Here is a 15,311-nt window from a genome sequence, read left to right on the forward strand (position 1 = left end):
TTTTTAAAATGCATTTCGATGCCAGCTTTGGCTATTCAGTTAGAACAACGTTTCTGTAAGAATACCAGCTATTATTTACAATAATGTGTTTGGGTATGCCAGAGTGGATGGGTTGAATTTTCCAGCACTCTTAACTTCACAACAGCAGCTTAATTTGCCTGAAGTGGTACCGCAGATTTGAATTCTCTACTGAGAATGTCTGGGAGAGCTGAACAGCCAAAGCAGTGTACCTACAGAGTATGTAATACACACATTGCAGTCTAGTCAATTATGACCTAAATTTATACTGCATTATGACAGCATCTAACAGTTTTAGAATAACCCGTGCTGGTGGTTAACGTAAGCAGTGAATAAACCAGTGCTGACACAGCAGGAAATGATGAAGTGCTCAGTACCAAGTTGAGTTTTGTCCCTTTCTTACATCTGTCTTGCAAAAAAAGAAATGGGCACCACCCACATAGGATTCCCACTTTGCCAACCGTCTGAACAGGTGTTCGTGAAGTGCAGTTCATCATATGAGCTCAGAATACACTTTCCATCGAGTTCTAACTTGCTGAAGAACTGCAATTAAACTTCCTACTAAAACTAGAAACACCTCCACAATTACCGTGTCAAACATACTGTTATCTTTCAAGGCAATCCCCAACAGTCTCTACTTGGATCCAAACGCTTCGTGTTACTAGGGAACTTGGGAGCTCTGCACGTTGCCAAAATCATCTTCGGTGTCGCTAGCTGTTGCTAAACTATGGAAGGTGTGACTGATGGCATCCTGCTCCTTACAAGAAACTGCTCCAAAAAATAAGGAATGAAACTGGAAAAATGCAATATTTATAGAAGTAAGAAACTGCATGTGATACAGAATTTGGGGGTTAATTATTTCTGAAGCTTTTGCCACTTGAAAAAGCACACTTTAAAATCTTTATTAGTCTACAGTGCTTCCTAGTAAAATGCACCTGCCATCTGTGACTATCCCCAGCATTAAACACAGTAGTGGCAGTTTTTGTCAGCTATGCTGCTGTATCACTACGCTGAGTATCAACATGCAGTAACCCCCAATTGAGTGTTCAGCTCAATACCAGCGAAGGTATTCCACGGTAAATATGACTGGCAGCCTCCTTACCTTCTGATAATGAGACTCCGTTGCCTCTCCTTCCAGCACTGCATGGTCCTCTGCCTCAGTCATGGCTCTTCCTTCTATGTCCGTCGTGTCCTTCTTTGTGACTCTGGGAACACTTTCAATCTCTTGTTTTGCCAAAGGACTCACAGGTTTCGCTGACTCTCTGTTTGGTGCATTTCCATTCCACTGTGGCTTTTTGGAAGCAACTGCTTCTGCACTGCTATCTCTATCCACAGAGGTTTGTTCAGATTTACCTGTACGTGACTTCGAGCTGGATTGGAGAGAGTAGGTCAGGTTAGTAACTGGTTTTTGTGTGGTTTTGTTCAAATGTCTTTATTTTCTACTAATGAAATGCATTATGGCTTTAGATTCTCAACAAGTATCTTCCCCTCCTACTGCAACAGAACCCCGTGGAGAGAAAGCAAAGCAGAAGCTAGCATGGTGTTGCACCAAGTTTTACTGCTGTGCATGACACCAAGATCTTCCTGGACCCGTCTAGTTCATGGTTTTCCTATGAACAAAGACTCCAGGATCCATACAGTGCTTACCAGTACCCTGCAAGAATGAGCAGACCACTTCTTTTCCATCTTAAATCTGACTTGGCTGGAAAATGTTAAACTTCAGTTCTCCATCCTCTTTAAGGCAGTCTGCCTCCCTCACCCACCCCGAATCCCACTGTTACCTTTCCTGCCGCTGTGAAAAGCAGGGAGGCTGCTGGGAAGCTGTCTCCTTTTCAATGTCAGACAAGGTAGCCAAAATAAAGCCGGCTTCCAGCACCATATCTTCAATGCTGAAAGCAATTGGTCTAAACACAAATATTCAGACTTAAGCAGCATGCATAATTACACATCTTATGGGACGAAACATGGCTCCTGCAATTCTATACATAAAGATTAAAAAGTGCCTCCTCTGAAAATATAATGTATTTGCTGCTGGAGAATATGAGATGGCTTCCTGTTACAGATTTAGATGCACCACTGAGCAAATGCTATCCAGTATTATACTTAGTCAAATTACAGTTTTAAATATGTAACTGTTAAAATTATATTTTAAACAGAAAATGTATTGTTTCCTTAGACTACTAAATAAAACTATTGCATGCATTCGACAGAGCCTGAAGCATCCAGGTAACTTATATCTAGGTGCTCAGTAGTCAGCATGGCTAGCTTAGTAATGCTGATCCCCATGTTAAATGCTTTATGCATAATAACAGACTATTTAACCCTGTATCGCAGATTGGAAATACAGCTTTTGGTACGAAGTGAAAATCTATTTTATTGTTCCAGTTAAATACTCATTGAGTAACCTGCAAGACAAAAATCGACTGTAGAGTTGTAACTGCAGTAGTTCTAGTCAGGTATGTTCCACACGTACTTTCCAGATACGTCAAAATGGATTGAGACAGGAACACTGGTAGCGTCTGAAAATGCTAGCAGTCCCTGAAAAGAAGGGGTGGGTGGTTAAGCACTGTTTCAAAAGCAGAAGATCAGTATTAGAATGTAAGTTTTTCCCAGCTGTTGTTTACTGGTAAAAAGAGGGTAAAAGTCTACTGCTTCTAGAATAAATTTCTTGCCTTCCCTGCCTGGAGCTTTGCCAAAGAAGCTTCTGCATGTGGAACTTCCATGGCACGATGCTGTCTCCAGCCCAATTACAGTGTGTCTGCCCAGCACTGAAACTACATGTTTATGGTTTTAAAAACACTTCCCCTGCCTTTCAAAGGCTACTGTGAGGGACTCCGCAGTATCCTGAAGATCCTGGTTTTTAAAGCTAATCCTCAACCAGCTGCTGAAATATGGCTGCTGGTCAGGAGACCTGGTGGAACACTTCCTCGGCCATTCTGCAGGGACCATTCTGCATCATCCCAGTCAAGTCAGGCAAATTAATGGGAAATGTTTTATTTTCAAGACAAATTCTTACTTTACCCTCAATTCTTTAAGGCAAAACGTCACTTCAGAATCTACTCCAACTTGAAAGTAGTCAAATTCATCTGGATTCAGCTGTATTTCAGTAAGCATTGTCTTTGAAAAATCTGTTTAACAAGAAAGTCGAGGACTCAAAGGAGTGAAGTTTAAACTCAACAAAACTACGATTACAACCATGAGGTTTTTACATCAGCATTGTTCGAACAAATAATTGTATTTTTATAGTGACTAACAGTAATAAAAGCTTATTTATCTAAATTTATTTCATAATGAAGTAAAATAGAATCCTCAATTTACTTACAGTATATTACGTAGATTTAAATAGCTTTTAACAGAACCAATTTTATGTTCCACTATGTGATCAAACCTGATACCCGCTGTCGTTCCTTCAAATCTGCTTTGTTGACAGGCATTCATCACAAATAGTATTACTGGCTGCTTATTGTTGCAGAGATGGGAAGACCAAAACGCAGCATGACTTTAATGGATTAATCATAATTGCTGACTATCATCAGAGGACAATGAAGGTGGACTTGGGCTCTTTGTTTTAAATTATCATCTTTTCTGGATGCGTAAGTGGCAACAGGAAATAGGCTCTTCAGTTTCAGGTATTCAGCTGTTGCTTGTTATCATTAGATTAGTCCGTAGTTGTTATTACGTGTGTGAGAAGGCAGTAAGACGGTACTTCCACGATGTGTTATAGTCTCAGAGGCATTCAGAAAAATATTATGGCGGCTTAAGCAGTACACACCTATCCAGTTCTCTTCCAAAGCCAGGCTGCTAACAAAGTATTACAAACTATTCCCACTCTTCGGTTTCTCTGCTCAAGAGGTTTTTTTCCTATCTCAGCCTTCAACAAGGCCCCATTGTGTGTTCAAATATAATCTTGTAAAGTTCCTTAAAACTGTAGAAATACACGCTTATAGCACGCCTGCCAGCTTCGGCAAGGCAGAGCCTACCACATGCAAATGAAACAAGTCTAGGCAGAAGGTGTAATTTCTTTCTTTGAAAATTAAATCTGAATGTGGAAAAACCCAAGCCATCACGTTCAAAGGACATGCTGTGTTTCAGTGCATACAGAACATTTACTGCAGGCAGTATATTGCATCACACACTACACAACAAGAACAATGCTTGTAATTCCTCCTTTTTCTCCTTGACTCTTTGGTTTTTTGGTATCTCATTAAATGTTTACCTCCTATTTTTTTCACTTTCTTTCTTACAATAACCCTTGTAAGTGTACATTTCTAAAATAACATTTGTCATTAAAAATGTAATCTTTTTAGTGTCTTTTTATTTTCAGTAATTTCTCCCGTTTCACTCCAGCCATTTCCCACCACTTGATCCTTCTTGCTCTCCACTGCTTTAGCCTGTTCTCAGCACAATCCCCACCCCTACGCTCTAGGCAGTCATCTTTTTCTAGGTCATCATCCTCAGCTTTGGTCATAGGCAAGTATGAAAAGCATCCCTTTATTATATGATATACAAGAACCTAGACTTCAAAAACACAATTATATCTTTAAAATTAGTTTGAGTCACGCACCAAGAATCTATTTTGATCTCCATCTCACACGGAGATCTGAACATGGCACTGCGCAGCATAACAGTGTTAGGCCAACTAACTCACTGTATTGCCCTTATACTAAAATAGACTCTGTAATGGTATCAATTCTATAATGATGGTATTCAGATTTAAATAGTTCTTTTTAAAACATAAAATTACCTCCTGTCTGTTGCCATGCTTCTGCTCTTGCAGCACAGCAATTACCTCTGTGCAAGCCTACAGCAAGTGGCATGATTTATTTAAATTGGCTGCTCAGTCTGATATCTGCCACTGATACCAGGAAAATGTTATTAAAAACATATTTTCTTAAAATATATTAAAACCAGAGGCTGGCAGTATGACTTAAAATCTCTCTATAGATGTTCCCTCTCTTAAAAATCTCATTCAGCCATAAAATGCATTCTCTGTTTACATTGCAATAGTTACTGTTCCTTTAGTTCACCTTTTTAAAGTCCCAGTATTGTTTCATATTTTGAATTTCCTTACCAGTGTCTTCCTCAGTGTAACTCTTGAAACAAACTTTCATTGGAGTAACTGATAAGGTTACTTCTTCTTGACTGGTCGGGAAGTGAATCATTATATCGGCCAGCAGCCTATAAAATTGCATTCAACATTAAAATAATTTTACATGCCACAAATTACTAGCTAGCATTTATTACTCACATTAGAAATTAAAATTGTTACTTGGCAATACTGTTGGAAAAACTGCCTTCGAAATGTGCACCCCTTAAAGTATGCTGTATCTTTTTAATTGATTTATACAGCAATAGGTAAATAAGAAATCTGAAAATACAACTAGTAATTATGAAAGGAAATTTGTTTATATTTAATGCCTGTATATGCTGCCAAATCAGTCTTACATATACATATTGCTGCTACCTTTCTATATATATATATCACAATTTTGAGCAAACCTTGGTGTCCTATACTTTTTATTCAAAAGCTTGCAGTTTTAAAAGTTGCATGATCTTTTTATAAACACAATATATAGTATCTACACAGAGTTATCTTTATACACCTTTGACAGTTTAATGGTTGATTATTGTGGCAAGAGCTCCTGTGCACAAGGAACACTTTTAATAGAAACACTGTCAGGAAAAGCACAGTCTAACTGTTCTTTGCCTTTGCGTGCAATGACAAGCCAAATCTTGGATTCTTCCAGGAACTGCTTTTCAAAGCAGAACTTTGCCTTATTGCATTAAAAAAATTGTACTTTTACCACTGGATTCTTTGCCTATAAAATTCAAGCAGTACTTTATTTGTCATAGGTGGAAGTTGCTCAAAAGTGTGAATTCAAATTATACGTTACACACTTCTCAAGGTTAGACTGAGTAGGATTAATGACAGAATGATCCAAACTTCTTAAGTTGTAATGTGAAAAATCAAGCACTAGGACACAGGATTTAGGAATCTGCCATTTTTGACTATGCCCTAATCAGATTTTGATTATGTTAATGACTATGAGAGCAGTATTGCCTCCTGTATGATTTTGTTTTTTCCAGAAAAAATATTTTTGTATTAATTACCTGGAGTGGACTTTAAGTATGTTTGGACACATGTGCTTTGCAAAAACAGCCTGCAACGGATCACATTCTTGAAACGTCAGATTATATGTTTTTACAACACCTAAGTGTAAAGGATATGAACAAAAATCAATGCTGGTCTGTAATTTTAAATGTTTTTTCAGTATTAATTGTTCTTTTAGGAAATCTCAATAGAGAAAGTAACAAAGCGACTTACTCTAGCTACGTGGGAGTAATTCACCCACAAACAGAAAACTGAATTAACCTGCCATCTAAGACCTCCTTCATCCTATTCATTATGCCCCTCCAGCATCTGAGTTTTTTAAGAATCACAAGAAATAAGTAAACAGCGATAAGTGCAACAAATGCAGGGGGGAGAAAAGGCTTCAATATTTAACTGGTATAATAATATAAATGGTGGTGGAATACAAAAGGCAAACCCTACAGATCTCTATGTATTTCTAGAGAAGCATGAGCTAAATGAGCTTAATTGCCTTAAGACCTAATTCAATATATTATCACATTATTACTAATACAAGCTAGATTTTTAATAATATAAAACACTGCCTATTACACAGGACAGCTCAGCAAGCTATGCTGATAGACAATTGTTCTTCATGAGTTTTGCAAAGACTAATGCCGATGAATGTACGTCGTGTTCTGTTGGCCTGAGGATGCCAGACCTGCTACTGTGTTGAAGAACTGTAAGTATTAGAAGTGGAAAGACCCTGTAAATCCTCTAGTTCAAACACCTGCCAAAACAGGATTTCCCTCCCTTTCCATAACATGTTTCTTCAGAATTTACTCCAGCCTGATTCTAAATGTTGTAAGCTGTAGGCTGACAATTAACATACAGCATGCCTAACTACTGAACTGAAGAACATTGGTCTGATAAAGCCTGTTATAACTTCATTTTAACAAGGTGATGCACATGATAACTACAAATTATAATGTGAAGAAGCTGAAAGTGTTTGGCATAATGTTCCATCGATAACATTCCATTAATAATTGCACTAAATATTGTGTTGCCCCGCTGTTTTAAAATGCTTCTGTTTCTGTAAAGTCACTTCATGTGTAACCTACCATGTTTGCAGAGGAGCTGAAAAGTTACGTGGTGATCATTAATATTTGTATAAATGCTGCATTTCTCTACATTCCTTTCCAGCACATTTACACATCTAAATACAGGAAGAACTGACTGTAAAAAAAAAAAAAAAAAAAAAGATCAGTGCAGAGGTTACTCACCAAGCAATTTTGCAATATTATTTCCCTAGTTTCATACAGTTTATCTCAAGCTCCTGCTTATATGGCTTACCCAAACTGCTTTGTAAGCAGACACTGAGGCAGCCAATACTGATCCTTGCCATCCTCACCCACTATTCCAATATGTGGCCAACAGATCTGTTTGCTAAACAACTGCTCAAAGTTCTCCTGCCTCATACTGTTTTTGAAGGCTACAGGAGAAATGCTCCAGAGGCAGAAATGTGGTATTACTTCACCCCAAGATTAAGCTGGTTCTGGCTTTGGGAACCGCAGGGCACAGCTCAGGAGGTACACCTTCTAAACATAATTAAATACTAATGCTCTCTTTTGCAGAATTGCTCAGAAGTGCTTGAGTTTAGGGCTATCCACGTGCCTGTATGAGCCTCCCCCTACAATTTCATTTGGAAATTGGGCTAATTTGCTGCTTACAAATCTGTGCATAACAATCCATTAAAATGTACCTTAATTACCAGTTTACATGGAAGGGATAACTGTTTTTCCTTCTGACATGGTTGAGACACAGCTGTCCAGCAGTAATGTTGAAAAAACATAGATGAAAAGAAGACATATCCATATGCCGACCTTGAAGAATTCACTGATCTTAAGGCAAGCTGAAAATGTAAGTAAAATAATTTATTAACCCAAAACTATTTCATACCGAACCTTTAACAAAAAAGCCATCTCTCTGCTTCGGTACCATACCTAAACCACAAAACCTTTAAATGTGTACATCTCAAAATATAGATGCATCATGCATACAATCATGTTCAAACTTCTCACCTTCACTATTACTGGTCAGAAGTCACTGGTATAATACAGGCATAAGAATCCAATCTACGGACATTTAAGTGGCCCCAAAGTGTGAGTTACCTCAACAATTAAAGCTCAGCTTGCGTTTGAGGCATTTGAAGGACTGGAGTTTATTCTAAAACAATCTTCCTGTACACCCATCCACATGGTATGTACAAATGAGCAAAGACACTGCTAGCACCTCTAAAATTCTTCAGGTATAAAAAGAAATTATCTCCACTTCTGATTTTCCAGCCTCCAGGCAAGTTAAGGAAAGTTGATCACTTTTAACTAAGAAACCTCTAGAGAAAACCCTAATTCTTCTGGAAATGGTGTTTGATTAATCAGAGGCATATTAGTGGATGCATTCTTCCTGTTGAGTCATACTGGTACAAAAACATGTTGTTTAGAGGCAGCTTGTGATGTGGTACAAAACATAAACCTTTTGACCCATGACAACAGAATTAAACCCCTTGGTATTAATCTGGATGTCCTGGACAAGATTCAGCTTGGCTAACAAAAAATCAAAGAGTACTAGGGGCAGAGTAGGAATGAATCTTCCATGATGTAATCTGCATAATTACAATTACAGAAAATATGGCATTTGTCCATATTGAAAGTGGAGGAAGCTGAGCTAGAATAACTCAGACTGAAGGGTACCTGTAGGAAAACAACACAATATCCAACAACATAAATACTATGCTTCCAAGAAAGATTTTAAAATTAAAATAAATCAAATTCACTTACACCTTTTTCTATGGGGTCAAACCAAAATTCATCACTAATACGTGCTATGGCATGTATTGCTCTTCCAAACACTAGCAGGAAAAGAAAGCAGTGCAATATGCATTCTAAGTTAAAAAAAAGTTATACTGCATTTTCTCCAAAATAATTTAAGAAACATTACAAATTTCCTATACGTTTCAAAGAAAACTGATGACACGGTAGAAAGCATTACTCTTTACTTTTTAGTAGCACAAACACCTTGATGTTTTCAAAAGCCGCCTCTGATGAGGCGCACCTCAAATGTCACCTTCCCCTTTGCAGCAACTGGCATGACCTGATGTCACCACAAATTAATTCAATCTAATTGGACAAAAGACCAGTGAAATTAGAAATTACATTTTGTAGATGGCAACAAGTTTGAGCAAGCAGTAAGCAGTTGGACATCTGTAAAGATGTAGCCCTGGGAAACACAGAAGAAACCAGCAGCGGGTCTCAAAATCCGCCCACTCTGGCACCGGCAGAGCAGCATTTTGCATGGAATGCTGCGCACAGGAGGTTTAGTTGGGCCTCTGGAAGTAGAGCAGCGTGCACAGGGAGGCGCCCAGCTAAGCAATGCCTTCTCCACCTGAAAGTACCACAAATCCAGCCCTCTGCTTTCTAATCCGAACAACTTTCAGAGGCTGCATGTTGCCCCATGAAAATGCCTTTGTCCTCCTGGGGATGAGGAAGAGGCAGCTCAGCTCTGTTGTGACCGTGGCAGAGCTGGCCGCAGCTCCCAGTGCTTCGTGCCCCACTTTGCACTGCCTGAAAGCCCCCACGGGGAAGCCCACTGAGGGCAGTGCGCCAGGGACCTCAGGGTGCCAGCAGGCCAGGCACACATTCCCACGGCGGCCGGCCCCACTGAGGCGTGCCACCCTGAGGCGGCCCCGCTCTGGGGTGCCTGTTTCTCCCGCATACAGCCCTCTATCCCAGGCACGCCATCTCCCCTGGGGCCACGGGTACCTCTGAGATGAGCCCCCCCAATGACACACTTCATGGCCCGCCTCAGACTGCAAAACCCTCCCCTTCGCCGCGCCCGTCCCCTCACACGGCTGCAGAAAAGGCGGGAAACGCCCTCCTGCGGGCGAGGGGAGGGGTTCAGCGCTCCTGAGAGACCCGGATGTAGCCACAGGGGTGGCTGGGGAGAAACGCGTTCCGGGCTAGCTTGGTCCTTCGGAGGCGCCGTAGCGGGTGGTTGGCGCCGGCCTGGCTTCCGGGAGGAGGCGCAGCGGCTGGTGTGAGGGAGCGCGGCGCCGAGCAGGATGGTGAGCGGCGGGGGCTCCCCGTCCCCCACCCCCGGGGCTCTCTCCCCGCCGGGGCTCGCCCCGCCGCGCCAGGGGGCCTTAGGCTCGCTTCCTCCGGCCGTGGCCCGTCGGGCCTGGGAGGTCAGCGGCGCGGTGGGCGCGGGGCCCGCCGGCGGCCGTGGAGCGGCTGTGCTGAACGTGCGCTCAGGGAACGTTTTCTGTCAGTCGCCGCCCAGAAATCCGCCTAATGCCGAGCTGAGGTAGATGGAGGGGCGGGAGGGGAGCGCTGAGAGGAGGTGAAGCCCCGCTGAGGGCCGCCGGTGGTAAGGAGGCCGCACTGAGGGACTGTTACCGGCGGAGAGCTGCCGGGTGCGCGCAGGAGCCGATTTTTAATTTTGTTTTTGTTTTTTAACGCTTCTTTCATAACATCAACAATTCATTAATTATTATTTGCCTATTCATTTGGCTATATTTTCTTTTCTGTTGCTTTCTTTTGTTTAACATTGATCATGTTTCACCCTGTTTTTCATTCCCCCCTGTCTGCAATCAACTTCTTCATTCCAATAAGGCTGGGCACAGAGTAAGTTTACTCCTCTTGGCTGTTGCTAACACCGGTGGTAAGGGCTTGTTAATGTTACTAGATGATACGAATGTCAGATGGGATGTACAAAATTAGGGGCTGCCATTCAAATCGCGCTCAGGATCGCACCTAAATTCCTAGTTAAAGCCAGATTTTGTAACATTCTTTGCCGCTATTTTATGTTGCAGATACCTGTGATTATTAAACACACTTCAGTGCTTTTGATTTGTTCTTGTTATTGTAGCCTGCCAAGCTTTTCTTGAACTAATGGGAGCTCAAATGTGATTTGGGGGAAAATATGGGGCCTGCAAGTTTGCCAGCAAAGGAAATGGTCTTTGCTGAATGCACAAACTCTGCTGACTTCAGCGGGGTTATGTGTTTTAAGTGGCAGTACAATTGTATTAAATGTTAAATACATAACTGTTATTGCATGTCTAAGTCCCTTAAGCATCATTAAGAGCGTCTGTCTATTGCCACTTTAATAATCAAAATCACTTGTTATCCATTTCTTACTTGCATTCAAGTATATAATCTCTAGACCGATGCTAGTGAGGGTATTTTTCACAGGGACGCTTGAAAGACCATCAGAAGTGTTGTGTGCCCCCCCTCCTCCCCCCCCCCCCCCCCCGGGTTAGTTTTAAATTGGTAGCTCATTGATTAAAAAATTCTTGTATTGCTTTACCGCTACTTTCAGCCATCGGTTCTCCAAAGATGTATGGCTTTGACGATGGCACTGAGATGTTCTTAACCTAAAAAAAACAAAACCCAAACAAAAAACCCACCCAAGTGCCCTTTGCCTTTTTTGATGACTGTTAGCATGAAGATAGCTGCATGGCCTAAAAATTTAAAAAGCAAATGTTAAAAAAGGTAATTTCTTAGCATAGTTACTACTGCTTATATATATATATATATATGGGCTGTGTCTTTTACAAACACATTTGATGGCTGTCGTTTTAGGAACTGTCTTACTAACAAAGCATTATGGTTGGAAGATAAACTGTCTCTCTTAATAGGGAGCTATTTATCGAGTTAACAGGGATGACTGTCTCTAGATCCAGTGTTTTTACAGTGTAGTAGCATAACACCCCATGCTTTATAGAGCTTTTCATGCCCTTTTTGCATAATTAATTTATTGCTGTGTTGCTCGCATTATTTATTTATTTATTTATAGATTTAAAGCCTGTGATATTAAACTATGGTCTTACTCCATCTGAATCCTTAATTTTGAAGCCCCCATTAAATTTGTATTCTCCTTGCATCTATTGTACTGAAAGTATGAATACATAGAACTGGTAATAAAACCGCTGCCTACAGTAGTCTGGCTTATCTTTTCTGCAGTGCCCTGTTTTTTGTTTTGTTTTTTTTAAACTGTTAGTCTTATCCTGTTGTTCAGTGGTTCCTACAATATGAACTCTGAACAAGCTTCCTATTCTGGTCAGCTATTAACACATGTTGCAAATTTGCTGCTGCCTTTTTTTTTTTTTTTTTTTTTTTTTGATAAGGAAGAAAAGAGAAGTTAATTAAAGTAGAAAGAAATTTGGATGAAGAGTTTTAAAGGGGAGTGACCACAATTTAGCCAGGTCTGTGCTTGAGAACATGTACTAGAGATGTCCTTTTTTTTTTTTGATGTTTTAAGGAGGAAAAAAAAAAAGTGGGATAGTTTACGGTAGTTCCCAGATTTGTGTAAAAACATGTTTCTGTTACACCTTGCAATGGCTTTCAGCAACGAAACAAAACAAAATTCGGTAGACTGTTGCGTTTGTAAGGCCTCCCTCTGGATAATGTTCTGCGTTAGTTAGAGCCCTTGTTTCCCCTCAATATAGCAATATTCCATCACCATTTCATTCTTATTTTAGTAGCTTTTACATCAAAATGCAAAGTTATGAAACTGAAGAGAACATTGCAGTGCTTTCTGTTTGCCAATGATTCTTGTCTTAATAAGTATCTGTAATGCTCTTTCTTCCCTGTCATGACACCTGATAAGTTGGTGTTAGTATTAGGGGATCTTCACATTCCACACCGATGCAACAGCCTCCCAGCCAAATTCAAAAAACTGCTGGTTCCAGGAAAGATCCAACACATCCTCTGCACAGGAAACCTCTGCACCAAGGACACTTATGACTACCTCAAGACTCTGGCTGGGGATGTTCATGTTGTCAGAGGGGACTTCGATGAGGTAGCGTCCTCTCTTGATAATGATGTGTTTTGTGCATCTTTTACATAAAGGCAACATTTGGGTTATTTGTAATTAAGTAAAAGTGGGCAAACTGAGGTTATGTGGTACTAAGAACACTTGAAAAGCAAACTGGGCAAAAGACTTGGGGTTACAACCAATAATGCGAATTGCACAATAAGTTCTCATCTGTCATCAGTATGAATAAAAGTAATTTGCATATTTGGCCGTGTCTAGGACTGCAGCAAACAGGACCTGCTGTTGTCAGATCTTTGAAGTTCCTTGCATCCTACCACATTCTCCACAGTGGTCATAAAAGCAGCTTTGTAGCTCTCATTTTGTAGCAGTAGGGCAATTACATTGAATATTTCCATAAGCTTTCCCCTTCTCTTCTTGGTGTTGCATAGAGTTGTTTTTAAATATAAATCTGTACATGTAATCTGTGCATTTTTTTTTATTTTTAGAACCTGAATTATCCTGAACAGAAAGTTGTAACTGTTGGACAGTTCAAGATTGGGCTGATTCATGGTCATCAGGTTATTCCTTGGGGTGATATGGCCAGCCTGGCACTGCTACAAAGGCAATTTGATGTGGACATCCTAATTTCAGGACATACCCACAAATTTGAGGCATTTGAACATGAAAACAAGTTCTATATCAATCCAGGATCAGCTACAGGAGCCTATCATGCCTTAGAGAAGTAAGTGAAGTATGGGAAATATCTGTGGGGATTTTCTTTTTGATAAGAAAACTGAACTACAAAACTCATTATGAAGGTTAATGTTTACATTCTAAATGTCGGTGAGAGGAAGGGTTGATAGTACTTGCTAAATCTCCTTGACTGAAACAGGTGAGAGTGAAATACTTAAGGCTTCAGATCTGATGTACTGTGCTTACAAAATTAATATCCATTTTTCCTAGAGAGTTTTCTGTTAAGCAGTGGTGAAACACTGCTAAGGCGATTATATATGCACATTTAATATGAATTTTTTTTCCTCTCTTTCCAGCAACATCATTCCTTCATTTGTGCTGATGGATATCCAGGCTTCTACAGTAGTTACATATGTCTATCAACTAATTGGAGATGATGTGAAAGTAGAAAGAATTGAGTACAAGAAGTCTTAAAAGTGTATTTGCTTGTCTGGTATTTTTACCATCTCATTCTGAACTGCAAGTTACTACAATACTTGATTGCTAGTTTACAGTACTACACTTACTCGCTAACAGCTTAACAATGTAGCTTACTGGTAATACCTTTAAAACAACATTGTGTTTGCTTTTCTCTGTATGAATTGATTTGTAAAATATTCCATTAAAATAACTGTTTAAATACTGTTCCTTAATGTTGTAATAAACTCCACTTCATAGAAAAACTAACCTTTATGAACTGTTGTTGGGGAAAAAATGAAACAGTTGTAGTTGCTTTTAAAATGCCTGATGCTCTGGTTTGGTGACTTACTTCTGAAGGATACTTGTAAAGGGCTTGAACAAAAAGCTTGAGAGCTCTGGGGCTATGTTATGTTTGCTTCAGAATCCAGTTGATATTTAATTTTCTCCATTTAACATTCCCAATTAAGTTAAAAGAATAAAATGGATTGAGTGATAGATTCTGAAAATACTACAATTAACTCATAACTTACAGTAGTAATTTCACTGTAGAAAGTTTCACTTCAGTCTTTTTATAATCAAAGCAGTTTCAAATACCACTATGCTTTAATGAATGATGGTCTCATAAAATCTATAAGTAAAGGAAAGCTTCTCTTCACTGTTTATGGCTTATATCTGACACTACATGTATACACACTTGGCTCCAGGTACAGAGGTTTTAAATAATGTAATTCCATATGGCATTCCTACTACTACTGAAGACTAAAACACTGGCTATTAAGAGGGCTGGGCCTTTTGGTTCTCCTATTCTCATGACTGCAGGGAACTGAATGTATTTTAACAGCTCCCATTTCTCATGACTGCTAACTTTCCAATAAAAACAGAGTTTTATCTTTTGTCTTCTACAGAAGAATATTTAGAATGGTGGCCTGTTTCCTTTGTATTATGACTTTTTCCAGTGCAGTACCTGTGCAAAAAGCACAGGTGCAGTATTGTCATGAAGTATTTGTCATGAAGGTTTGAGTTAAACTAATGGTTTTCCATAGAACTTAAGGGATCAGCTAGAACCCTTACTTCTGTGTCATTAGCTGACTAAATAACTTACTTCTATGCAAAATAACCCTGCTTTACCATAGAAAAAGACCAAGCATTTCAGCCTGGTATCTCAAGAACCTTTGGCTAACTGCTATTTAATGCGGTGAAACACATGCTTATTGCTTTATCCTGCTGTAGACGTACAGAAAGAACAAAGTTCAAAAGAAAA

At 39.7% G+C, this 15,311-nt stretch overlaps 2 protein-coding genes across 5 annotated transcripts; one reads left to right on the forward strand and one right to left on the reverse strand.

Annotated features, from left to right (window-relative positions):
• RAD9B (RAD9 checkpoint clamp component B) lies at window positions 1–9,988 on the reverse strand. 2 transcript variants are annotated; one of them, XM_075516397.1, is made up of 11 exons: window positions 9,907–9,988; window positions 8,926–8,996; window positions 7,860–8,000; window positions 7,210–7,324; window positions 6,130–6,229; window positions 5,090–5,196; window positions 3,040–3,146; window positions 2,492–2,556; window positions 1,800–1,922; window positions 1,121–1,388; window positions 1–811 (listed from the first exon to the last, which is right to left on the reverse strand). In XM_075516397.1, the coding sequence occupies exons 1-11, from the start codon at window positions 9,938–9,940 to the stop codon at window positions 680–682; spliced, it is 1,263 nt and encodes a 420-aa protein (XP_075372512.1). In that variant the 5' UTR covers window positions 9,941–9,988; the 3' UTR covers window positions 1–679. The 2 variants fall into 2 exon arrangements, with proteins under 2 accessions (XP_075372512.1, XP_075372511.1); XM_075516396.1 differs by having other exon boundaries at window positions 7,851–8,000.
• A 78-nt stretch (window positions 9,989–10,066) lies between these two features.
• On the forward strand, window positions 10,067–14,277 carry VPS29 (VPS29 retromer complex component). 3 transcript variants are annotated; one of them, XM_075515884.1, is made up of 5 exons: window positions 10,144–10,208; window positions 10,756–10,767; window positions 12,752–12,943; window positions 13,405–13,640; window positions 13,948–14,277. In XM_075515884.1, exons 1-5 carry the CDS (start codon window positions 10,206–10,208, stop codon window positions 14,063–14,065), a joined length of 561 nt encoding a protein of 186 aa, XP_075371999.1. In that variant the 5' UTR covers window positions 10,144–10,205; the 3' UTR covers window positions 14,066–14,277. The 3 variants fall into 3 exon arrangements, with proteins under 3 accessions (XP_075372000.1, XP_075371999.1, XP_075372001.1); XM_075515885.1 differs by lacking the exon at window positions 10,756–10,767 and having other exon boundaries at window positions 10,067–10,208; XM_075515886.1 differs by lacking the exons at window positions 10,144–10,208; window positions 10,756–10,767 and adding an exon at window positions 10,811–10,961.
• The last annotated feature ends 1,034 nt before the right edge of the window (window positions 14,278–15,311 follow it).

Source organism: Mycteria americana, chromosome 13 (genome assembly GCF_035582795.1).
Source record: "Mycteria americana isolate JAX WOST 10 ecotype Jacksonville Zoo and Gardens chromosome 13, USCA_MyAme_1.0, whole genome shotgun sequence".
Lineage (NCBI taxonomy): Eukaryota > Metazoa > Chordata > Aves > Ciconiiformes > Ciconiidae > Mycteria > Mycteria americana.

Bases quoted from the DNA above. Each gene is read 5' to 3' on its own strand.
- RAD9B (XM_075516396.1), bottom strand. From the start codon at position 9,940: ATGAAGTGTGTCATTGGGGGGGCTCATCTCAGAG. The intron at 8,997-9,906 runs GTACCCGTGGCC...TTTTCCTGCTAG, and splicing joins TGGGGGGGCTCATCTCAGAG to TGTTTGGAAGAGCAATACAT. The intron at 8,001-8,925 runs GTAAGTGAATTT...TTACATTTTCAG, and splicing joins TTGACCCCATAGAAAAAGGT to CTTGCCTTAAGATCAGTGAA.
- VPS29 (XM_075515886.1), top strand. From the start codon at position 10,845: ATGGGATGTACAAAATTAGGGGCTGCCATTCAAATCGCGCTCAGGATC. The intron at 12,944-13,404 runs GTAGCGTCCTCT...TTTTATTTTTAG, and splicing joins TCAGAGGGGACTTCGATGAG to AACCTGAATTATCCTGAACA. The intron at 13,641-13,947 runs GTAAGTGAAGTA...CTCTCTTTCCAG, and splicing joins GCCTATCATGCCTTAGAGAA to CAACATCATTCCTTCATTTG.